The sequence below is a fragment of the Xylocopa sonorina genome, chromosome 9 (assembly GCF_050948175.1).
Source record: "Xylocopa sonorina isolate GNS202 chromosome 9, iyXylSono1_principal, whole genome shotgun sequence".
Classification (NCBI taxonomy): Eukaryota; Metazoa; Arthropoda; class Insecta; order Hymenoptera; family Apidae; genus Xylocopa; species Xylocopa sonorina.
In genome coordinates this window covers 5,999,687-6,022,769 of record NC_135201.1, presented here as the reverse complement: position 1 = coordinate 6,022,769, position 23,083 = coordinate 5,999,687, and the positions used below count along the sequence as shown (strand labels likewise).

Here is a 23,083-nt window from a genome sequence, read left to right as displayed (position 1 = left end):
GTTAAAGGACTAAAATTCTACGTGTCGACGAACGTTCTGCACTTGTTTCTATTTCATGAAACATCTCCCTAGAAGGTAGAATACTCGTTGTATACTTAAGTAAATGAACGTAACAGTTGTTCTAATACTACGTGTATTTAATCTATATCGAAACGTTATCGGACAAAATCGATGACCAATCTGCCAATGAAAGAGGCCTCTGTTTCATCCGTGGAAACTCTAAATCCCGTTTCGGTTACCTTAGAATTAACTCTAGAAAAATACAGTCTGTTCTTTTTCTTTTCTTTTTCTATCGACACACTGTTCCGGCCAGTCGACGAGCTTCCGGATAAAAATACAAATCTACTCGTTGGCCGAACAGCGGCTCTTAAATAGCATCTGTGTAGAGTATGTATAGACTATCTAAACTTTTTATTATTTCTTTCCTCGTGCGAGACTCTTCCCGGAAAAAAAGCGGATAAAAAAGTAAAACGACGCATCTATCGTTGAAAATGCTTCCTCCTCCTCTCTCTCTCTCTCTTTCTCGACTTGTAATTCGACGAACGAAGATTAGTGGGCAAGTCAGTTCGTTAAGTAGTATCAAGGCGAAGAGCGAACCGATGGTAAAGAATAATTGATTTCTTCGTGAATGAAACCCACACTCTCTCGTCCAAACCCTTCCAAACTGTTAACCCATGCTGCTCTCTCCAGAAACAGCTTCTTCATTCCCTCTTCTCCTGTTTCTCGTTATGGGGATAGTCCATTTGATCGTCCTCGTCTAAAAATAATGGAGGACGCGTGCATTCACGCGTGAAATTATTATTTTAAATTATATGCGAGACTAAATTACCTTCGCCTTCGTCTTCACCCTCGACCAATTGCAAGTCACTGTTCTTCTGTTGGGGTTCCTTGTCGTAGTCGACACCCTCGTACTGATCGTCGCCAGCGTCCGCGTTTCGTTCACCACCAGCGTCCATACTGAAATATCGTTGAGTTTTTAGCAAATTGCTCTTTTTTTAGTGGACGATGAGAGGACGCGTACCCAGGAAATCGAATGTGATTCAACTCGTCCCCAATTTCCTGTACACCAGGCACCACGTTGAACCAGCCATTCTCCCTTTTGTCCGGGCCCTGATCGTCGACTCTCTTCGCTGGATTGGCCGGAAATGCCGGGCCAAAGTTCCCGTTTTCAGCTTCCTGCTCTTTGCTGTCCGCGTTGTTCTTCGATTTTGGCTCCTCCCGCTTCCTGGCCGTCTCGTCCGGCTTCTCGTCGGGATTCTCCAGTTTCTGATCGATCATCACAGGGATAGGTGGCACGCCAACCGGGAGTTTGGACTTGGAAACAGGTTTGGCGATCGGCAGCGCCTTGTCCATCGACGTGGACACTGGGTTACCGCTGCTTGCGGACGTTGAAGTCTCCAGCTTCACCGCTGGGATCGATTTCATCGAACTGGTAGCCACTGTGCTCTGTAAAAGACATTCTCTTTTCTTCTCTTTGATCGTTGGTTTCATTTTTAATCAGAATATCGTTATCGAATAATTCTTATCGGATAATTTTCTATCTTCGTACATCTTTGACGATTCAACTTTGATGGGAAAAGAACTCGTTCATTTCTTAATTTAGATATGTTAACCGCAGTCTAATTACTGGCCATTTATTCTTCCTACAAAGGCAAGGTGTAACGTGTTATTTCTAGTCGAACCACGTGTGCCCTCTTCTCGGAATTAATTAAGCAGATATTATAAGAGGAAGATGAGTCATAGAACATGGTACGTTCTGCAAACTGCACTTACCTGGTGAGAATTCTACTGGAAAAGGGAAGAGTTGTCTCTTTCTCCTCAAAGCTACGAAAGCGTGTGTCCAAACAGAAACGTTGCGTAAAGCATGCTTGTTTAAAAAAAAAAAAACAAAAGAAGAAACCACCTCACAAAGAAGATATTACTAGATCGATCAACGTTTACAAGACACTTCTTCGTTTTTTTTATTTCAAAAACTCTAATTTCTCTCTCAGTAAAATTTTATTACATAATTCTTACGAAACGGCACAATTTTTAGTTTCCTCTTCGATTCGAATTGGAGAATTAGAAGCGGCAACAAGTGATAGTAGCTAACTATAATTCTTAAAGATACAAGTAATAAAAAAAAATAGAAAAATCATAGCAAACTAGTAACGAGGTAAGCAACATCAGTTTTAGTCAGGTTTGTGCGAGGGTGCCAGAAAAAATGCAAGCAGATCAAAATAATAACAATTTATTAATGCATCGATTAACACGGACATACAGGCACATTCAATACAGCTAGCAAGCTACACGCACGTGACTCGTCTCTTCTTCGATCATTCAAACTGAAATGATTATCAATCGATTAAATTGTCGTTCAACATATTCGAGACGAAAACTACTTCCGGAAACCATTAACCATTCTCGCAACTACGACTATCGCCCGCATGCTGGGTGCATTCATGAGTTAGCTCATCAGTCTCGAACATGTTAAGCTACTTTAAGCCACTAAGCTTAACAACGCGTATAATTTGTCTCATTTGCTCGTTTTACTCGAAATGAAAGTTTCGTCTATAGTAAAAAAAAAAGAAATAAAAAAACTACCAGATAACTCTCGCAACGCTATCGACCATCGACTCTATCATCGCATCATGCAACAGACATTATCGTATTCCCTACAACGTATCGCGTTACCACAATAATCTCTCGATCACCTTCACGTCACACTTTCGTCTCGAATCATCACGGTACCATATTAAATCTACGACGTTCTGCTAAAGATTTTCTAGAGAGTTAGGTATCACGGATCGTTTTCTAGATCATTCGAGTCGATCAGAGAAATCATCTATCTACAGCACCCAGTACAGACCATGCAAATTACCGTGCATGTGTTAGACATTACCAGAAAGATTACACTGAAAGAAACTCTGTTCCCCAGCAGTCAATCGAGGTACTTAAAGGCACTTGGTTCGAATCCTCGCAAGCCAGGACAGTACCTTTCGCAGCCTGCGATAACTTGCCATACCCTATATTGCATATTGCTATTACCTATAACTTACTTACTAGGGTAGCTAAATATTTGCTCTTATAGTGGATGCACCACAGTTAACGAGCAACGTAATATATTTCCCGCGTTCAAGAACGACCAAAGAACCAATTATCCCTATTCTGATTAACGATATACCAAAAGAAATTCATCGCCAGAGCTTAGATCCTATATTCATTTCAAGAACGTTCTGAAAACGCTCTCGTTTAGAAGGGGAATCACAACCACAGGAGCTGCGCTGAGGTAAAACGAATCCGACAGAACTTGGCTGAGAATTCGTCACGCGGACTTGCGGATAGCGAATGCGCATCCGTTTCTCACGTGTGCAGCAGGGATCGATGCGAGTACCCATAGTGCGCTTGGTAAAAACGAGTCCAACAAGGCACTGGGAGCGCCGATTAATCGGTTTCGTCAGATCATTCTGAAAATCTGATTCAGAATCCCGTCCACGCTGTTCTGAGCGTTCTCCAGCTTCTCGTCCACTTTGTCGGAGGCGTGTTTGCCAGCTTCCGGCTTGCGTTTCTCGTTATTGTCCCCCAGCCACGACACCCTGTCCCGTGACGCGTCCATCGCGGACTTCCCGTCGCCTCCGCCTTGGTACTTGGTAGGCGTCACGGATATCTCGTTTCCTGGTGAATTAGGGGTGGACTTTTTGCCGTCTGGCTTCTCGTTACTCTTATCAGGCGATGGGATCACTTGTTTCGGTTGTTCCATCTGATTGTTCTCGCCCGCGAGCAGAGCGCGATCTGTCTTGGGCTTATCGTTCTCTTTCCTCTGGCGATTCTCTTGGAAGTCGTAGGGCAGTGGCAGCACGTCTGCTTGCTTAATCTCGTTTGGGCCCACCGGGACGATGTTGCCGTTCTCCTGGGCGAATCGAACGTTGTTCACCTCGTTCATCCGTTGCTCGTTCGATTGCAGGGGGTCCTCGATCGTTTGCTGAGCGGCGGCCACGTTCACGGGACTTTTATCGTCGTTCATCGGTGGACTTACCTGTTGCTGTTGCGACGGATCAACAGGCTGCGCCGCGTTCCCCGGAATCCCAGACTTCATCTCCGGCGACTGCGGCTGCAGGGGCTGAGGATTGGGCATGCTTGGTCGAGGCGAGGTAGCTTTGCGCGAAGACTTCTAAGAAGAAAGAGAAATCACCAATTATCGTCCGCCTATTTCGAGTATGATAAAAAAGATCGATATGGTAAGTACAGAATCGTACCTTGGCTTCTTCTAGCTCTCGATGGAGCTGGAACAGTTCCTTCTTAAGGTGATTGATAATGCTATCGTTAGTCCCATTGCTTCTCAACATGTCCTTGTACTTTTGTTCCAGCTCGGTCTTCTGTGTATCCAGCTCGAGGAACTTGTTCTTCAAGTGCTCGAGGGCCTTGTCCTTGTCCTCCCTCGCCTGCCTGATGCGAGTACGTAGATCCCTGAGCGTGGCCTCCAACCTGTTGGTGTCCTCCAACGCCTGCTTCTCCCGTTTCTTGCATTCCTCGCGCAGATCCTGGTGCTCCGTCTGCAGCAGCTTGTAAATCTGCTGAAGCGAATTGAACCTCTGCATCGCCTCTATGCTGTCCTTGTCCCTGAGGGACTTCTCCCTGGTGGCGCGTTGCTGGAGTTCCTGCCTCACCGCAGCGTTCGAGCTCTTCTCCTCAGCCAAGGACTTCTCCAATCTCACTTTGTACTCGAATATCACTGGAAAGCAACGGAAACGATGACGTATAAGTATCAGGGGAGGTCTCGTTCGGTACGTGGCGTTGCTGCGAGGACGTTGCACGATCGGTTACCTTGTAGCTGAGCGGCAAGTGTCTCCTGCTGATGAGCACACTGAATGTGAAGGTCTCGAAGCCTGGCCATCTCTGAGGTGGCGGCGCGGTAGAGGAACACCAGAAGTAAAACCACCACCCCGCAACCCCCGTACACGGCCAGGCGGACGGCCCGGCTCCTGGCAAGTCGAGAACCGTTCATTTCTGTAAAACAAAAAGGTATCCTCCGTCTACTATTCCACTGCAACTTCTGCATTCCCGTTTTAATCGTTCTGTACTATTCATTTTCACGAGGATCGCTTTCAACTGGGACGAGCTACTTACACCGACGGATCTCGACCATCGCAATTGCTGGTAAATATCAATGTCTGGTCTATAAATTCTAATCTGTACCGCGAGAAGCGAGAACGAGCAATAAAGTCGAGGGGCGAGACGGTAATTTACGCGAGAGCGGTGATCCCATTGCGACGTTGAACGCGAGTGAAAGTCCATGCGATCTCGACTATAATAATCTGACTTGTATCTCTTGACACGTTATTACGTAACGGTTCATGTAGCGCAGGATGAACCGCGCGAGAGGGTTCAACTTTCTACAAGCCGCGTAACGAGGCACGATCGAAAATTGGCATTCCGTAACGCGCCGCGACCTTCTTTATCGATCGAGAAACGGTAGCGTAAGTCTCGACGCGGACATCTTGGCAGGCTGGTATTAATTTAAACGGGCACGTGTTCGCAAGCAAAAAGGGAGCCGATCGCGTGACACGCTTTCGTTTCCTAGATTTCAAAGAAACTATACAAAGCAGGGCGCCCACGGAGCAGAAGGATGCGCGCAGACGATTCGTCTTTCCCTCCCTTTAATCTCTCTTAATTATACACCTCGCACGGTTGCAAGATACACAGCCACCGGTACGTGGAAAGTCGTAATTACACGTTCGCTCGTTCTACTGTTATTTTATACTCTGAATTAGAATACCCCGTAACATTACGCGCACCGTGATCTTCGCGAACCTCCGCGCTTCATTCGTTAACGACCGATAAAATTCAACATAAAATTTAATCGAAGCTCATTATTTATTCGAAGCTCATTACAAGTCGATTCGAATCGAAGATAAATCCTTCGATCTATTCGTTTACTTCTGTTATCTTCCAATCGATGTCATAACACTCGATAATACATCAGAAAAAAATCCAAGATAAATTTCGTTCCAACCAGCCTAGTCAGTATTTTTTACACCTTCCACGCCTTCAAGTTGCAACTATTTTATTCTCGAAACTAGATACACCGTGTTACTTGCGGTTTAGCGACTGCACCGTGGATACAGCGTAAGGTGAACGGATTGCAAGGACAGATAAATAGCTCGAGCCTAAGTCCTCGTTCGCACGCTTCCAAACTCTTCGCGATAAACAGTGCCACCAATTCTTTCATCCGAAATTATGCTTCCTAATAATTTACTTAAACTCTCCCCCACTATAACACGATCCTAACCGTATGATTACTAAAATAACTTATTCCACTCTCCTGCGCAGCCCATCTCACCCCAACCCTCCGCGTACCCTAAAATTAAAAAACGATTCATCGCTCCACCCCATCAGCAAGTACATCCACGATCCGTACGCGAGAAAAAACGAGGCGGTTCGATCCCAAGTTTCGATCAGCAATACGCGCTACGGATAGGGTAACGGCTAGTGGAGGCAAACGTCTGAAATTGGACACCGGTAATTACGACAGCTCGCTTTTATCAGCGCACTTGGGATGGTTCTGCGTGAACGGAAATTGCATCCGTCTCGGATGGCTCATCCACGGTTCGCTCGTCCTTGCAGACCGCGCGAATTACCGTCGATGTTTGCCCAGAGAGCCGATACCACCCGTCTATGCGTGGAGGGAAATGAAAAAAAAAAAGGTACGCACACGAGGGGTGGAGCGCGCTGGCTACCTAGGCGGTTGAATCCCGAGTTCACTGACACTTTCGAGCACGCGCGATAGATCCTGCTTTCACGTATGCGTGAGAGTCCTCGTTCATGTGCACGGAATTACTCGAACATCGTCGGAATCGACGATGAGAGCGTGGTTATTCAATCTCGAGTATTTCCCGTCAACTTTTACGAGTCCCCATACGCGTATCGAGCGCCTGTTTGGGCGCGTGTACCAACCAGTCGCGATGCATCTGCCCCGATCGCCTTGTTCGCGCGATCACGTACTTTGCATTCACGGTCTAGCTGTATTTTTGGCCGCGTAAAATAACCGGGCGACCTGCAAAAAGATTGTAAACGGGACAATTTTATCCTGATTTCGAGGGAGTTCTCGGAAGGCCGATGTGAAAACCGGTTCGCGGTGAATGGGCACCGTGCGAGGCCATAAACGCGGCTTTTCGAGGATCCTCCTTTCTGCGCTGGGGCCTTAACAAGCGATCGAACAGCCAGTATCCATTACGCGATAACAGCTCGCGATTAAAACAATTTTCGTAATAAATCGATCGTAAAAGTGGACTCCCCGTGGAACGATTATTTCCTTGTCCCGCGCTGATTTATGAGCTGAATCATCGGTATAAAAATGTACGTCCTGTTTACAAACATTCCGTAAAAAGACGCTCGAGGTAAAATGTGGAAAAAAAAGGTGGACACACGAGTTTTAAGCTTGGAGCAGTCACGTTCGGACGCGCGAGGCGAAGTTAACGTTCCGTTGGGCTCCGTGCGTAGAGAGCGTCTTTCGCAACTTTGATGCACTTTCTACGAACTAATTTTTACCGCCAATTACTCTTCTTTCGAGCTACTTGGTCGCGTTTCCAATATCGTTTCACAGTTACGGATTATTGGGACTATTTATTTGGAGCAGCGCTATCAATTTAATCTCAGAGCGCGTGTACGTAGCCTCACGCGTAACCGCATTGTTTGTGTATAATTATCCTCGTGGATCCCGACGATTCTTCACCACCGAATGCAAACGTCCAACTTCACCCACTGCAGACTCTCAATCGGAGCATACAAATGCCACGAGCGTTTCGTACGATACTCCAATCAAGCTTGATTTATTATTACAAACTTCAACACCGTTTGAAAATGTTTCACGGTGCGAAAAAAAATCGTACCTCAAGAATCAACGCGATGAATAAATATTAACTCGTTCGCGTCATTGATTCCATGATATTTATCAGCAATATAAATACACTTATCAAGGTACACAAACCAGACTATATTTAAAAGGCCAATAGCTACATGTGGCAAGTACTATTTCTCTTGCAAAATTTTCAACATCAAACTCGTTCAACTGTAACAGTTTTAACAACGATAATTTTCACCATTCAAAGGGCCATCGATGGTACGCGGAGTCCGTAGATCGTTCCCCTATGGAAACCTGCGCGAGACACGCGGGGCCTGCTCCTCCGCGAATCCCATAGCCGTCGATTACCAATTTACGATCGTGTGCTATCGTCGTTAACAGGCGAACACTTCACAAGACACGATACGACTCTCGAGAACGAGCCACGATCTGGGTTAGCGCCGTTGCAACGGCCTTCGAAAACTTGGCGTGCTCGAGCAAGCATCGCTCGTATCCGTTAAATCCCGTCGACGAAGCTGTTCCTACCTCATGCACGATACGAGCACCGTATTCTCATCAGCTCTTCGTCATCGCCGCGTCCACGAGTGTTGCGTCCTGCGTCCGTGGCGGCCGGTTGCGAAGCGAGGATGCGTCGCGACGCCAAACGCGAGAATTGACTACGCGACCGCGAACCGACACGACTCGTGCACCGAGCTATTCTCGAGCCGAAATCGATGCCACGATCGAGGCGAAGCACCGACGCCGGATTAGTTGACGTGAAAAACCAGCCTTTTCACGAATACAGTTGGACGCTGGAAGCCAGTTACCCCTTCCATCGGCTCGTCAATTACGAATGGAGGCTGCCACGCCATTAAAGAGCGAAACGGCGTCGACCAATCGACGAGCGCCACTTCGGCTCGTGACCAATGCGCGGAACGCGCGCTACCAACCTTCGACCCCGAAACGTCCCGTTCGCGTCGAGCATTTCGCGAGACCGTCGTTGTACGCGCGATTTCGTTAACGGAGGGAAGAATTGAACGCTTCCTGCGACCTGGGTTCGTTTAAACGAGAGACAGAGGATACCAGGCGTGGTTGTTTCGTGAGTAAAGGGTTGTCGAGACGATCTTGGAGGTAATTATAAATCGGAGCGATTTCTTCCGCGAACGAAAGCACCAGACGAGAGAGTGACCCTCTTTTTATATGATTAGTAGGTCGTCGCGAATTTCTAGAGGATAGTTTCGTTCTACTTGGAGCTCGTAATGCTCGTCTCGTTAGGTGATGCATTACTAAGAACATTCGTAATTATCCATTGATAAACTTCGCAAATCTTGTAGATTTTACATTCCCTTTACGATAATCCATGGCGAAACAAGCGGAAACGAAATGCTCCCGTAATCTGTAGCGTAACAAAACGTAGGAGCACTTTTATTTCCGCAGCAATCACGTGTTTGTTACGCGCAATTTTCCGTCAGCACGAAACAGTTTTGCAATTATTCCAGACAGAAGGCGACCATTTACAATGCTTGAAACCAAGTAGTATTCCTTATTATAAAACAATACAATTGAACGATCGCAGAATAACTTATCCTCTGTTTGTATCGCAAAATCGCATCGTAATGTGTTGTCAAACGACAATATTACGCGTTCGAGGAGTACACCGATAAGCAGAATCGAATCGCGCGTTCGAAACGCCGCTACAGCCGGATCTAGTGACTTTGAGCTGCGCCGGAAGGTCGGTTGGCCGTACCGATTGTTGGCGGGGCACGGCTCGGACCGATTCGGCCGCTCAGTCAAGAAACTCGACTGCACCGAATCACTACGAGCGAGGTTAAAGTCGTACGAGCCAGGAGCGCGCTGCTCTCTCCTGCTATCGGCTCCTGCCTTCACGGCAGTGGCACCCCTGCCGAATCTGTGCGCCGCGCGAGTCCTTCCGGGTGACGAGGGGATTAAAGTGCCGCGAACAGTTCGCGCGCCGGGACGAGTCGGCCTTCTCGAGTTCGCCGCGAGTTAAAGGACCAGCCAGACGTAACCGGAGACGGCCCTAAAAAATAGCTGGTTTCCAATTTCGCTTGGACGCGCGCCGCTCCTGGACTCTCTTTCTCTCCTTCTCTCTCTTTCTCTCTCTCTTTCTCTCTCTGTCTCTCCTTCTTTCTCTCTCTCTCTCTCTCTGTCTCACTCTCTCTCCCTCTGTCTCCCTTTTTCCCTCTTGTGGACGTTCGCGTATCGTTTCGTCAACCCACTGCCAAACGGAGGAAGAAAAGGAAAAGGAACGGGCAGCTTGGTGACTAGTGATGAGTGTTTCCTTGCTTGTGCTCGTCGTCGTGGCCGTTTTTCGGAGCTTACGTGACTGTGACCGTGACTGCTGTGTCGCTGCCGCCGCCACCGTGATGTGCCTCGCGAGTACGACCGCCAAGGAGATGCTGTGAGTACACGTACATACGATTTTCTCGCCGCTGCCTTCCTCGCCTCGATCCGCTCCGAAAAAAACGCGACGAACCCGCTGACTGGCCTCTTTCCGTGTTTATTTAACGCTACTGCCCGCACGCGGTTGTTTATATGCCGCAGATGGTACGAAGGTCGGCCCGGAAATGGGTCGGAATCGTGATTTCCTATCGCGATTAATTATCGCGCCTCGTGTCGCGTCCACTGTTCGATCTAATCCGCGGCTCCGTTTCATTAGCCGCGTTCTTTCTTATCGCCTCACCATCTACGAGGCGTTCACTGTAAATATTTTGAGGGCTGCCACAGCCGCCAGCCAGGTTTCGGAGCGAAGCGATTATTCGCGCGAGCAGAGGGGAACAGCTGAAATTCCGTGGCGTGTGTCCGTACCGTCGGTGAATTCCACGGCGGGTATATCGATTCGCAGGAAAATCCGTGGCGAGAATTTGTCCGCGGTCGAACGAAAGTAACGGCAAGCAGTAACGGGGCCGTTGCTCTCCGTCCGATAATGTACAATTGCAGACGCGGATACTTTTTTTTTCCCCTCTTCTTTCGCCGCCACATGCGTCCGTCCGTAGTTTTTTCCCCGTTTCCGCGACAGATAAACGGTCGTTCTCCGTTTATTTTCTTCTTTTTTCCGTTTTCTTTCGGCTCGGTCGCTGCGCAATAAAGGCGACTCGAGGCAGCGCTAATATGGTGGCCGCTGCCCGACGGAAACGTTGAAAGTCCGACGAAAAGGGTTTCCGATCGTGCCCAACAGACGCATTTCCCATTTCCGTCCGTCTTCCTACCGTCCTCTCGAAGCCATAGATTTCTCGACGTGTCACGTTCGCCCGCGAGAGGACACGTACGCGTAATACGCCTTCAGCGTCCGTCTGCGTGCGCGTTTCCACGACGAGGCTCCCGTCCGTGCTCGCTCATGGTCGCCCGTTGAAAATGAAAACCGTGCTGTCGGCCAGCCATCGAAATTGGTAATTTAAACTCCCCCTCTGCCCTCGGCAACGGGAGCAGTTTCGGTTTCGAAACTCGAGCTCGCGGAAGTCTCACCGTGGAAACGTTTCGAACAGCGTTCTTCGAACGATGGAAAAGCGATTGGTCGTGCGTAAAATTATTACGATACGCCCCTACCTCCTATCCTGTAACAGTTCGCGATCGTCGTCGAGCCGATCGAATTATGATATTCCACGGCCGTGATAATATCCATTGCAATGGGCACCGAGGAAAATGAATATTTAAACGACCAGTTGGAAATTCCGTAACTGCAGTCACTTGCTGCACGGTACATCTATACATACATATGCATTCGCGAGTCGTGCAACTGACTCGAGCAGTCCGCTCCGAAATCCATTCCTCGTGGAGTACGTTTTTACTCCGCGGGACGATTTCTCGAACTGAATTTATTCGTAGCTATTCGCGTTAATATTCAGATATTACAGCGTTTATTATTAATCGCACTCGGAATAAATGTGTAACGAACATCAATAATCCATTACTATATGTATACGTCGATGTCAGGAAGACTGTCGACTCCATTAACTTCCGCACGAAATTATTACCAGCCTGTAACGACATTTATTAGATATCGTCGAATAAATTGTAATAAATCGACTCGCTCGTACATCGCGGAGACAGTGCGCTGTTTTACATTTTTACTTCTCGTTGTGTAATCTGTTCGGAGCTCGGGATAGGAAAACTGCACGAGGCTGAATAATCGTAGAGGTTAGGTTCGCCGTGTAATTGAGGATCGTATCGTGCGAGATTCCATTTGGGGACTCGCTCGATCGGGATCGTGTGGCGGAGTCGCGCGATTTTTCACACGGTGCCCCGATAGCGCGACGCACGCCACTTCGGAAATCTATAAAATTGATAGCCCCATTACGTAACGTGGCATACGGAATCGCGAGAGAATCCAGAGGCGATTAGACGCCATTTTTCGCTGGCGTCCTTAACTCATTAAGCAAATAGGGAGTAACGGTCGTCCGTGTGGTCTGTGCATTGCGTCAGTTGACGTTCTACGCTTCCGAGCAACAGATTTTCGATCCGCCATGTTTTGCTTGAAAACATCGAGCCGCCCGAGTCCCGTAATCTTGCATTCTTCTTACTTTTTTCCTTCCTGTTGGGCTTTTTTTCTTCCCCCACCCCCCTCCTCGAACAGCGAAACCGAAAGTAGCTGACTCTCTTGAGATCGATTGGAAATACCTGTTTCCTTCTACAAAAATGTACACTTTACGGGTGTTTTATCGTAGGGAAAATTGAATTCCGCCGCCGTAAGGTCGTTCATTACTCATTCGAATTTTCATCGTGTATTCATATTTATAGAGCCGACGAAATCGACGCGCGATCGTAACTTTCGAGCATTTTCGAGCCCTCCCACTGTATCCTGGACCGATATCAGGCATCGATTCCCCGTTTCTCATGCCACGACTAGACTTTCTTCTATAACGCGCCGGTTACCAGCTAAACAGAATATTTATCGTCGCATCTATTTTCGTGCGCTGGAGAAACAAAAAAAAAGAGAAAACGGGACGGAGAGAAGAAATAGGACGCGAAATATTGACGCGGTGCGATTCCAGGTTTTCTCGAGCCGCTGCAAGTCATGAAAGTTGAACATATGTTGCGCTAATGGCCGCTCTGTGCGTAGGGCTATGCAAATAACGTTGTTTCTCGGTTAAATCGGCCATTAGAGGCGTCGCACGGTTACACTTTTATTTATCCCGGCATTGTCCGCTGATACTCGTCGCGAGAATTTTTTAAAAACCACGATTTCGTACCGTTGAAGAAGCTGCAAACACGATCTAGGGAATTACACGGGCGTAATGTAACCAGAGGCTCGACCGTGCACGTTCCTCGCCGACTTTCTTGCTAATCCGGATTTCGGTGCTAACCAAATAACGCGGTTTCAATTGTAATTCGACTTCCCCTTTGTCGGTCATCGTTCGACCACGTCTCCAGCAATTAAAACCGTGTTTCTTTCTTCCTTTTCTCGTAAAGTTAATTACCGATTCCAGCTCAATTAACTTCGATAAAAAAGCACGCGGCGACGATAAAATCGGAAGTCAATTTCAACTTTTATCTCTCGCGTGGCTTCGTTGCAGGACAAAAATTATGCATAACCTCGGGAAGTAAATCGATCAAACTTGAGGCGAACGCAACCGCGTGAAACGACGAGTTTATAACAATGGCGGATGCCTGGGTGTGTTTAGCGATTTATTTCGCGAAATAGCTCGCCTATCGAGTCTGCTTTTATAGACCGATAAAAATGCGAGATTGCAATTTCTCGTCGCATCGAGGAAAATTGGAAATATGTCGGATCGATGCTTCCGATTGGTTTCGAGAAAAATTGGTAGAACCGTCGAACTGGTAATTAATAACGAAGGAGCTTCGCGAGGAATTAGAGAGAATCGAGGAACAAATTTGCACTTCGTCGAAATGAGACTAATTGAGAATTCTTTCTGGGAGTCGGCTCGTCTCGTTGCTCTCTCTTTTTATCTCCAGTGCCTGCAGAACGTTCCATTTCCGACATGTCGCGAACGGGGAGGGGCTTCCTCGTCCTCAAAGGCCGTATTTTATAAACAATCTTATCATTGCCGAGCAGTCGTCGAAATGGGTCACACGTGAAACTAATACACCTCTGTAGGCGACTATAAAATGCCGAGTATTTCCTATCGAACGTCATGCTTTACCACGCGTCGAGCGCATTTAACAAAATGGCGACTGCTTTAGAATCCATCCGATATAACCTAACTTATTCTCGATCGAATTGCACGAAGTAATCGTTGAGAATTCGTAGTTCGCGGGGAATATTATCGAAAATTGACGAAATGAGATTGTCGAAACCAGTCGAACTGCAAAACGCTTGTAAACCTCGAAGATCAACTGTTCTAAAAATGAAAACCGATGAAACTAGAGACGCCTGCCAGCAAACAGGGAATAAAGAAGACTCTGCAGGGAATTCGAGAACGAAAAAGTTGACTAAAGCGCGGCGAACATAACCGGAAACTACCTCGCAATTACCCGCGTCAAGCTTCGCGTATAATTTCGTAGTTAGAACAGCGCAAATTCGCTGGACACCTGTTACAATGCGCGCATTAAACTAACAGCCGTGGAAACGGGGTCTTAATGGCCTGCTCGAGGGTAGGAAAAACAAGGAATAAAACGAAGGGGGCTCGGTGATCGCGGAAAGTCGACGAAAGCCGTCGAGGGCCCAGTGTAAACGGTGGCTGAACGAAAGGCGGATTCGTCGTCGATTTCCGAGCGGCTTCTCGCGCGTGGGAAAAAGTAGGTTGAGCGCTCCTTGCCTGGAGGACCGGCTGGTTTTTGTCAGAATCGATTCGCCGTGAAACCGTGCACGAATCGTCGGCCAGAAAGACGCTTCCTAGCTGCCTCGCCGTGGAATCCCGTAATCCGTCCTTAACAAACGTGTTAACACCCCGTTCAGTTCATTAGGGTACCCCAAGAAGGACAAACGGCTGGATTATCGGCAAGAAAGTTCAGCCTTGGTCTACACGCGCAGCCGTTTGGCAACTGGCCGGATTAGCTGCGATTCGAGAAACACGTAATCGTGTTTTGTTTTTTAATTCGCACAAAGATGCGTTATTACGTGGGAAGTTTCGTAACGTCAAGGTCCGAGGAATGCGATAACAGGACTGCACTGTCACAGCCAGCCGTCGCCGCGGCTCGAACGCGGAGGACACGTTGGGCTGTTGGGCAACGCGATACTTTCAGAAAAATTCAAACACCTTTCTCTCCGACAATGGAATCGAATGGAAGAAGTATCCGGCGAACGCTCTCGCGTCCAGAACGGGATATCGCGAGCCACTTCTGCACGGTCCGTTCGTTAAACAGGTACCATCGCCGAATGCAGTGTGCGAGCGTTTGCGAGCGACCTGGCCCGCGTTTCTGACCCAGTTCGAGCTCGCTGAAAAAAATAACCGCCTCGCTTCCTCCCGGCTGACATCGTCGCGCGAGACTCTACCGAGCGATTAATTCGCCAGCGATTAGAAAGCGCGTTGAATATCGGAATCGGGCGTCCGGGTGTCGCGAGATTGCGAAACGGATCAGTCAGAAATGGGGACGGAACGGGGCGCGAAGAAAATCGACCCGGCGAATCTTGTTTACCCGGTTCGAATGAAAATTGCCAGCTGAATGCTTGGGAAATGGATCCAGTTGCCAGCCAGGAGACCTGTCTTTCCCACCCTAGCGAAATCAACGGCTATTCATCTCATCGACGGTACATTAACTTTTCGCGGCCGCCATTCTGCACCGCGGCGCGACATTTTCATCGAAAATTTGTACGCGCAGGCTGAATTCCCTGGGCGTGAATGAAGAAGACGCATGAATTATTCATTCTCATTATTAATTCCGTCGTGCTGTTTATTATTTACTCTCCGCCGCCGCTTTAATCACCTCGGTTTTAACGTCCGATCGATTCGATTTTAACGACGAATTAGCATCGGTTGTTAACGGTCCTCGTGGCGTTCGTCGTGATCGTCCTCAGGCGTGGACGTCGCTCGACATCGCGGGCCCCGTCGTGCGACGGTAGAAAATTTCAAAAATCGATAAGGCTCGCGTGTGGAGGGGACAGAAACAAGAAAGCTGTTAGCGCGGCTATGGGAAGAAGCCATTATCAACGTTCACTTTGCTCAACATTTGCATTCAACCGCACTGGCATTACGCAAATATTTAGAGTTCATTAGGACTGCTTGCGGTTGTTTATATTCATAATAAGAAGCCTTTTATCGCGAGGAACGGTGAAATGTTGTTTAAAAGCCACGATTACGACTCGGCACGAGGTGAAATTGTCAACGAGTGTCCGGTGAACTGCGTGAAAGCGTCGAGCGATCTGTCAAAAATAATGGCAAATCGAATTCATCTCTGCGCGACGATAAATCTCGATAAATCCTGCGGTCCCGCGGTATCAATAAGATCAGTCATCATCTTCATCAATCACCCGTTACATAACGAGGAGAATTAAAAAGTGGAAGGAAATTGTACAGACGTCTCAGTCACGGTACTGAAACCGAAAATCGATTATACGTTGCTTGAATTTTTTATTAATCGATTTGTTCCACCAGTGGGAAACTGAATAAGCTCGATTATCGAAATAATTGAGAGGCGTAATCGGTAATATATCCGAGTAGAGAGCACGTTGCAGATGGCGGTGCGTTCGCCAGTAGATTTCCCTGCGATCGTTGATCGCCGTCTGATCAACTTTCTGTCTTATGACTGTCTTCCATCGTCCCGCGAGACTTTCGAGACAGGTGCGCGGATATTCGAGCGATAACGCGACCAGGAACGTCCATAACTCATTCGTCGAACCAGGCCGAGTCGAAAGTAAGCCTTAACGTTGGCTTTAATCAATCGTTCCGCCGTTGGTATCAACATTATCGTATTGATTAATTACACGAGATTGCGCCAATTACAATGAGTTTCGAGTGTGCATGCCGCGCGAGACAATCCTCGCAGCTGTCCAGATGATTTCTAGCTACATTGCTCGTTTCTAGAACGTAAATCTTTAAAGTATTCGTCGAATCTTTAAATCTCGAGCGACCGCGTTCCCGATCGAACACGCTGGTTACCAGAGCACGCTCATTACCAGCACAGCGAAGCGACGAAGGGCGTATCGTTCAACGTCTACCAGCGAAGGGCAGTTTCGTAGCTGAATTAAAAACAGGATTTCAACGAGGATCACTCTTCTCCCCACCTACCCAGCAACCGTATTATATTCGCAACTTTTCATCCATTCCACGCTCCCAGCCAGCCAACCTCCTCCTCCTCCCCCGCCCACACTGGCCATCTCCAACCCATTCGCGTTTTCGTGGAAACAGGAATTCCATTAAAGCTTTTAAATCGCCCGACTCTTTCGCCAGACAGGATCGATTTCATCAAAACGGCGCTTCAGACATTCCGGAGAACGTATCAATCCGCGAGCCGCCATTCCGCGTGGGAGCGCAGAGTCAGTCGTTGCCAATGGAATCGACGAAGGTGTCTCAGTTCGATGGATAAATTCGCGAGGCTATTTTTTTTTTAACGTTACCGCATAAACATCTGCAGTCTGGCCAGAATTCCGGTTAGGGGGAAACAAGGTGTATCGTACAGTTCGCGTCACGAACGATCGATAACGCAGGAAGTTTACCAACGGAAAGTCGAGGAAAACGGACGGTTAGACGTTGGACCAGCTCCTCCGGTAATGGGATCGATTTTCCGTAAGTTCAGAGAGGCCCCCAGCCCGCAAAAGTTGAAGGAGGCCTGGCTGCCTCTCGAGTCCGCCACGAAACACACCGACGTCAGTCTAGGACTCGTGCTCGGCGACGAATTTCTGCGAGCAATTTGCACGACGTGTATAGACCGCCGCGCAAGTGGGTCAGCCTCTTGGTATCCGCGTGAAAAAAGAGCTTAAAGGCACGGTCTGCGGCCGTTTCACTCGGCCCCTAACTCGCGTTCAACGACGAGATAGAACCGACACGGTTCGCGTCTGACGCCGAGAATTCCACTTGGCGTTTCGAAAATCTTGCCAGCCATAATCGTCTGAGTCGCGGCAGGGGAAATGTTTGAAAAGTCTGGTGGATTCTCCGTGAATCCTCCTCGATGTGGATTCGAAAAAATCGACGATGTGCCGCGCGACTATTTTCTTTAGTTAGAATCGCACGATCCGTGCGAAGTAACCGACGCTGCTTCCCCCATTTTGGAAACGGTTCATCGATAATCCTGGTTCAATTGTGCCTTGAAACGCGGCACGGACAGCAATCGATACGGTTGATACGTAGTTCGCTAACGCGTGAAGCGGTAACCAGTGCGTTAACACGCTGTCGGCTGGCCCAGAAGTACCAGGGAGATATTAACACTTTCGCAACTGCCCGGGTAAGGGCAGAGAAAATAGGAACGATTGTATTGTGCTTCGTGATCCAAATTACCAATAAGGAGTAGGATTCCCTCCTCGTTCCCATGACAGTGGTGTACCTTTTATTTCGATACAAAAATCGTCCCCAAGCAATCATGCTTTCATCTTAGCGCGAACTAGTACCGTGAAAAGAATGCGAATAAAATAACGAGGTTAATTTGAATATATCAAGTAATCCCCTAGATCCCATTTAACCCTAGAACTATCAAGAACGCTGTTTAATTTCCTTGGAACACACGGAGAGAAGGAAGCGCGAGGTATTTCTAGTCCAATTCAGGGTAAAAGAGTGCTTGGGTAAGCATTGTCCGCCATTGACATTCAGTGTGACCAACACCAGCTACGCGGCTCTACTCGTTGACTAATCTCCCATCCCATAGCCGCGCGAAAATCCACCCCTGTTGACTAAGGATCGCCCTTCCCCCGTCGTTTCGTTACGCCTACGATCATTTCGATGGATGGCATTGCGCCATTCCCAGCGACATCGAGCTCGCTCTGCCAGAGGAGGACACGTGTCACACCCAACCTGGCCGAGAATCTCGAGGAACGACGGTCTATCCGTGATTTCGATTGAAAAGGAAAGTTGGCAGTCGTCGCGTTTCGCAGCGGGAGCGTCTCCTTTGTATCGATGGGATTTCGGATTTTACGATGCACGAATACGTCTCTGTGTTTGCTCGTTCCGCGCTGTCGATTCGCAAATAAATCGCGGCAGACGTCGCTAAATCACGTTAGTTGCACTGGGACTCGGTGCATCACGCGGCGCTGCAATCACGAGGTTCGCGCACACACGTACGTGCACACACGATGCACGTTCTGACGCTCTTGAAAGGCTGCTACGTGCCATTACTCGCTGACATGTTTGGACATCATTGTTTATAAGCGCGTTTACACGCCATGGCTATATGCACGAAACGCTAATTGATCAAAGGAAACAGTATACATTCTGTAGCATCTCGTAGGGTAGCGGCCGATTGGCGTATTACTACGTGATATGGAAAGTGATCCTCGCCAATTATCTGTACACCAATGCGCCATACTAGTAAGTAGTTTGGGAACCTGATGTGTGCTCAAGATTGCGATATAGATTACGGATGCGATACCATGCTACGGAAATGTTTAAACTTGCTTGCTCCTGACAGCCTGTAGAACTTTCACGTAACTCGTTGACTTAACGCTTCATAGTAGTGATAGTTACTGGGTACTATTTTTCGATAGACAAATAATTGCCCGCTGCCTTTTTCGCATCGTTCGAGCACGTCTTACTTCAATCAGACGTTACCATGGCTAGAATTTGAAATTCGAATGGGGAGAGCTGCGTCGGAGGTGTGCTGGCGCCCCTTCCGCGCGCTGTTAATGGCGGCTTTGGTTGCGCGCGCGCGGCAAAGCGGCCAAGAGAGAGTGGCATTTTTATGAAAATGGTAAAAGGGCTCTTTGAGGTATTTGCACGGCGCGCTTTTTCACCGTAGAACCCTTGCGTACGCTTTCCATATCGAGCACCAGCCCGCAGTCCGTGTGTTATCGATCGTCCTTCGCCAGTCCTCCCTCGAACACTCTTCAACTGTCGATTAACGAAACTCCGGGGGACTTTGAGAAATCGATACGATTCCCTCTTCCGTTTCCCCATTCCGTTCTCTGCGTTCCACGCACTCCTGCCATCCTCTACGTCGCGCAATGCCACAATGCCTCCTTCTGTTTGTGCCATTTCCAATTCTTCGCTACAAGCTACGTGCTCTCTGTTTTTTCTCTCTCTTTCCTTTTTTTTAACTAAAACGTCCCGTACAACAACGTTCCATTGCCTCTCGCTATGTACCCCTAAACGGACTCGATTGTTTCAATAACACAAAATGGGGGGAAATCCCTGGGGAATGGGGGAGGCAATTGACTGAAAGACCTTCCCCAGGCTTTCGGCCGATGTCAAAGCTTGGTAACCGACGTTTCCCGCCTGGATCCATCGATTCGAAGGCCGTGCCCCGATCCACAATGGAATTTCGGCAGGCTTCTCGAAATACTCGAAAAACAGAAGGAGGCTCGAACGCCTCTGTGGCGCGGGCGTTCACGCTGCGCCTCGGACAAAAGACGGGTCTCACCGCTTTTGTACCGTCTCTCCTTCTCTCTCGTCGTCCTTTCGCGCGTCTATTTCCATCCTTGTCGCTCGACCAGTGGATTTCGCGACCGCACGAGCGAAAAGGGAATTGTCGAGGGACGAGGATCGCGGGTGAGACCTGGTAGAGAGAGAGAGGACCGACGAAATTCATGTCGGACGAGGACGCGACACGTTGGTAGAAGAGAGACGGCACTTGTCGACCGGGGAAGAGGAAGGCATGGGCGAGAGAAGTGGTTCCTCGCGAACAATACGAAATATCTTCCGTGAGAACTTTTTCCTTGCAAAATCGCCGGCCACGGTGGTGTTCGGTTGCAAAATCCCCCGTCCCGTGCCACGATTTGAAGAAAACGGACCTTTTCCTTTTTTTTTTGTCGGCTGGCTCGTTTCGAATTGTACCGGGGGAAAGAAATATGGCGGGGCCTTTGCGTTCAGCGGGGGAGTCTATGCTGGCATCTGACGATGGAACTCCGCTTCCTTAATCTTATCGCAAGGTATCGAACTTGATAAGACTTGGGGAGCTAAACTGGAACACACTGAATCACTGTGCTCGAGAGCCGACTTTGCGCGAGGACTGTGAGCGCAAAATAATTTCCGTGCGTCTTGCTGTTATTCTGTCGATGTTTCGAAAAAGGGAGGCGTACAAGGTGACGAAAGTTCCGTAAAAGGAGTTTTGAAAGGATCGATTACGGAGTCCCGGTTCGAACGTGTGCAAACGAGGAATATTCATGCTGAAAAAAATTGAGGGGACAGTTGTCCGGAGTAAAGAAGCATGCAAATGAACTATTCACAGCACTTGGGGCCGCGTAAAAAGGAGGAACTTGCTTGAGAACGGGGGGGGGGGGGGGGGGGGGGAAAAGCGAGGAACTAGTAACGAACGGCGTGAAAATAGAAAAATCTTATCCGGTTAAAATTTGAAAGGGTTCGAGAGTCGTTTCGCACACTGCACGGGCTGGTACGAGTAACTAGGTCTAGGTACAGCCACGTCGCCTAACGACGCTCGTTTCGTCGTCACAGCACTTCGGAAGATAACATTTTGCCCTGGTGAATGATTAGGCACAATGTTAATTCCGTTTGCTTCGAGCACCTACTCCATCTTGCATGCGATATTAGAAATATCTTGATTAAAGTCCACGTGACGATTTACATACTCAACTTTGCCTTAAATTTGAACAGTTGTATTTTATTTTCAGCGAACCACGAAGTCAAATTGGAATTCCAAACGAGCACAAAGGAATTTAAAAACTTTGCTTTACCATTTTATAGGACATTTTCGTTCCACGTATCGCAAGCTCCCTCTCTCTCTCTCTCTCTCTCTCTCTCTCTCTCTCTCTCTCCCCTCTCTCTCCCTCTCTCTCTATATTCTATGTATGTAGACGTGAACGCGTACATACACGGATGTACTGCACGAGTACGCACACGGTATGCGTCAGAAAATACGTGGTCTCGTTCAGCTCAACTATGGCCGACGTGTCGACTTCGATCCTCGTTAAAACCGGCGTCGATTCCTTGCGACTCTGTGTCGTTAGTCATCCCGGAAATCCTGGGAACTGCCACTGGAAAATTCCCCTCGCGCGGCTCGTTTCTCGAATCGATGCCCGTCGTTCCTCGTTTCGCGAAACCAGGTCCGATTCCGTGTCTCGGTCCGCGTAGTATGAGCGCCGCTCGAAATAACGTAACCCGACTCGACAAAGGACTATTTTCAACTCGATCCTCTATTTCGAGCAACGCGCCTTCTCCCCCGTCCGCTCGATCCCTTAAATATGAGTCCCTGCGTTCGGGAGGAAGCGTCGAGAATATCGTGCGAGGGGCTGCTAGGATCTGGCGGCGAAAAAGAACCAGCGACATCGCTGCTCGCGTCCAGCCTTCGATCGGGATAGGTACACGTCTCGATGAAAAAAGCAAGATGGCGGATCGCCGCTTGGTTAAGCGCGGCCGCCACTTCTCGGGCTGAACTAGTGCCCCACTCGTTTCGTACCATTGGTGACGCAAACGGGATGCATTACGGCCTGGTGCTCGACGCGATTCACCCTGACAGCCACCGTTCCCCGTTTACTGTTTCGCATCGACATTTCTGCGGCCTCCGGGAACCGTCCGCCATCGCGGGACAGCCCGGGGCCACCTTCGACTCGCCTCGATTCCGGCCGATAAATTAGAGTTCTTATCGCTTCGAACAGCGCCGAGCTGAATTTCGTTTGATCGCGTGGAAAAAAAAAAGAGAACGGTGATAGATGGCGGTGGTCTTTCACACGAATACGAAATCTCGTAACTGATAATTGCTATAAATAGACCGGTTGGCGCTTCTAATGGAGCAGTGACGAAACGCGGTGTAGCGGTGGCGAACGAGAGTTCGAAAGCATCGGCAGAAGTAACGCTCGCGTTACAGGAAGCCAAGGGTATCGCCGATGCTAAAAATATGAACGGTTACTACCGATTAGTACGATATCTGGCTGCGTGAATAGCGGGGAAACGGTCTCGCGGTATGGTGGATCGTGGCAGGTGTCGCCTTCGTTCCCTTCCAGGCTGCCGATTAAAACGGGCAGCTCGATTAATTCCTTTCCAGCACGCTCGCGACGAACTCTCCGCCGATCGTACCCGCGGACCGTGTTGCGCGTGACGTTCGCATAAACGTAGACTCGCGTGTCACTCGCAGAGTATGCTTATACAACGAGCGCGTGGCCCGGCTGTTTATTTTTACGGCACCCTGCAAAAAGGCTCATCAACCTTTCAGCGTCTCTGATCGGCGGACATTTTGTTTCGCAATAACTGCACATCGCGTTCTCGATGATCCTCGAAGGTGGACAATGCAATCTTACGTGAATTAGTA

At 48.6% G+C, this 23,083-nt stretch overlaps 2 protein-coding genes across 2 annotated transcripts in view; one reads left to right on the top strand and one right to left on the bottom strand.

The window, feature by feature from the left end:
- Positions 1 to 667: 667 nt before the first annotated feature.
- LOC143426684 (uncharacterized) lies at positions 668 to 8,663 on the bottom strand. The gene is made up of 7 exons (XM_076900278.1): positions 8,366 to 8,663; positions 4,804 to 4,986; positions 4,236 to 4,711; positions 4,016 to 4,150; positions 1,022 to 1,446; positions 830 to 957; positions 668 to 757 (listed from the first exon to the last, which is right to left on the bottom strand). Exons 2-7 carry the CDS (start codon positions 4,982 to 4,984, stop codon positions 702 to 704), a joined length of 1,401 nt encoding a protein of 466 aa, XP_076756393.1. The 5' UTR covers positions 4,985 to 4,986; positions 8,366 to 8,663; the 3' UTR covers positions 668 to 701.
- Positions 8,664 to 9,996: 1,333 nt separating this feature from the next.
- LOC143426607 (uncharacterized) overlaps positions 9,997 to 23,083 on the top strand; it is a 53,837-nt gene continuing 40,750 nt past the window's right edge. The window contains exon 1 of the mRNA XM_076900181.1: positions 9,997 to 10,241. The gene's annotated coding sequence lies outside the window, so the exon portion shown is untranslated. The remainder of the gene's footprint in view (positions 10,242 to 23,083) is intronic.

What these genes read in the sequence shown, in the direction of transcription:
- LOC143426684 (XM_076900278.1), bottom strand. Translation starts at nt 4,984, where the DNA reads ATGAACGGTTCTCGACTTGCCAGGAGCCGGGCCGTCCGCCTGGCCGTG. An exon ending in ACTTGCCGCTCAGCTACAAG is followed by an intron (nt 4,712 to 4,803) that starts GTAACCGATCGT and finishes GTTGCTTTCCAG; the next exon opens with TGATATTCGAGTACAAAGTG. An exon ending in GGGTGAAGACGAAGGCGAAG is followed by an intron (nt 758 to 829) that starts GTAATTTAGTCT and finishes CATTATTTTTAG; the next exon opens with ACGAGGACGATCAAATGGAC.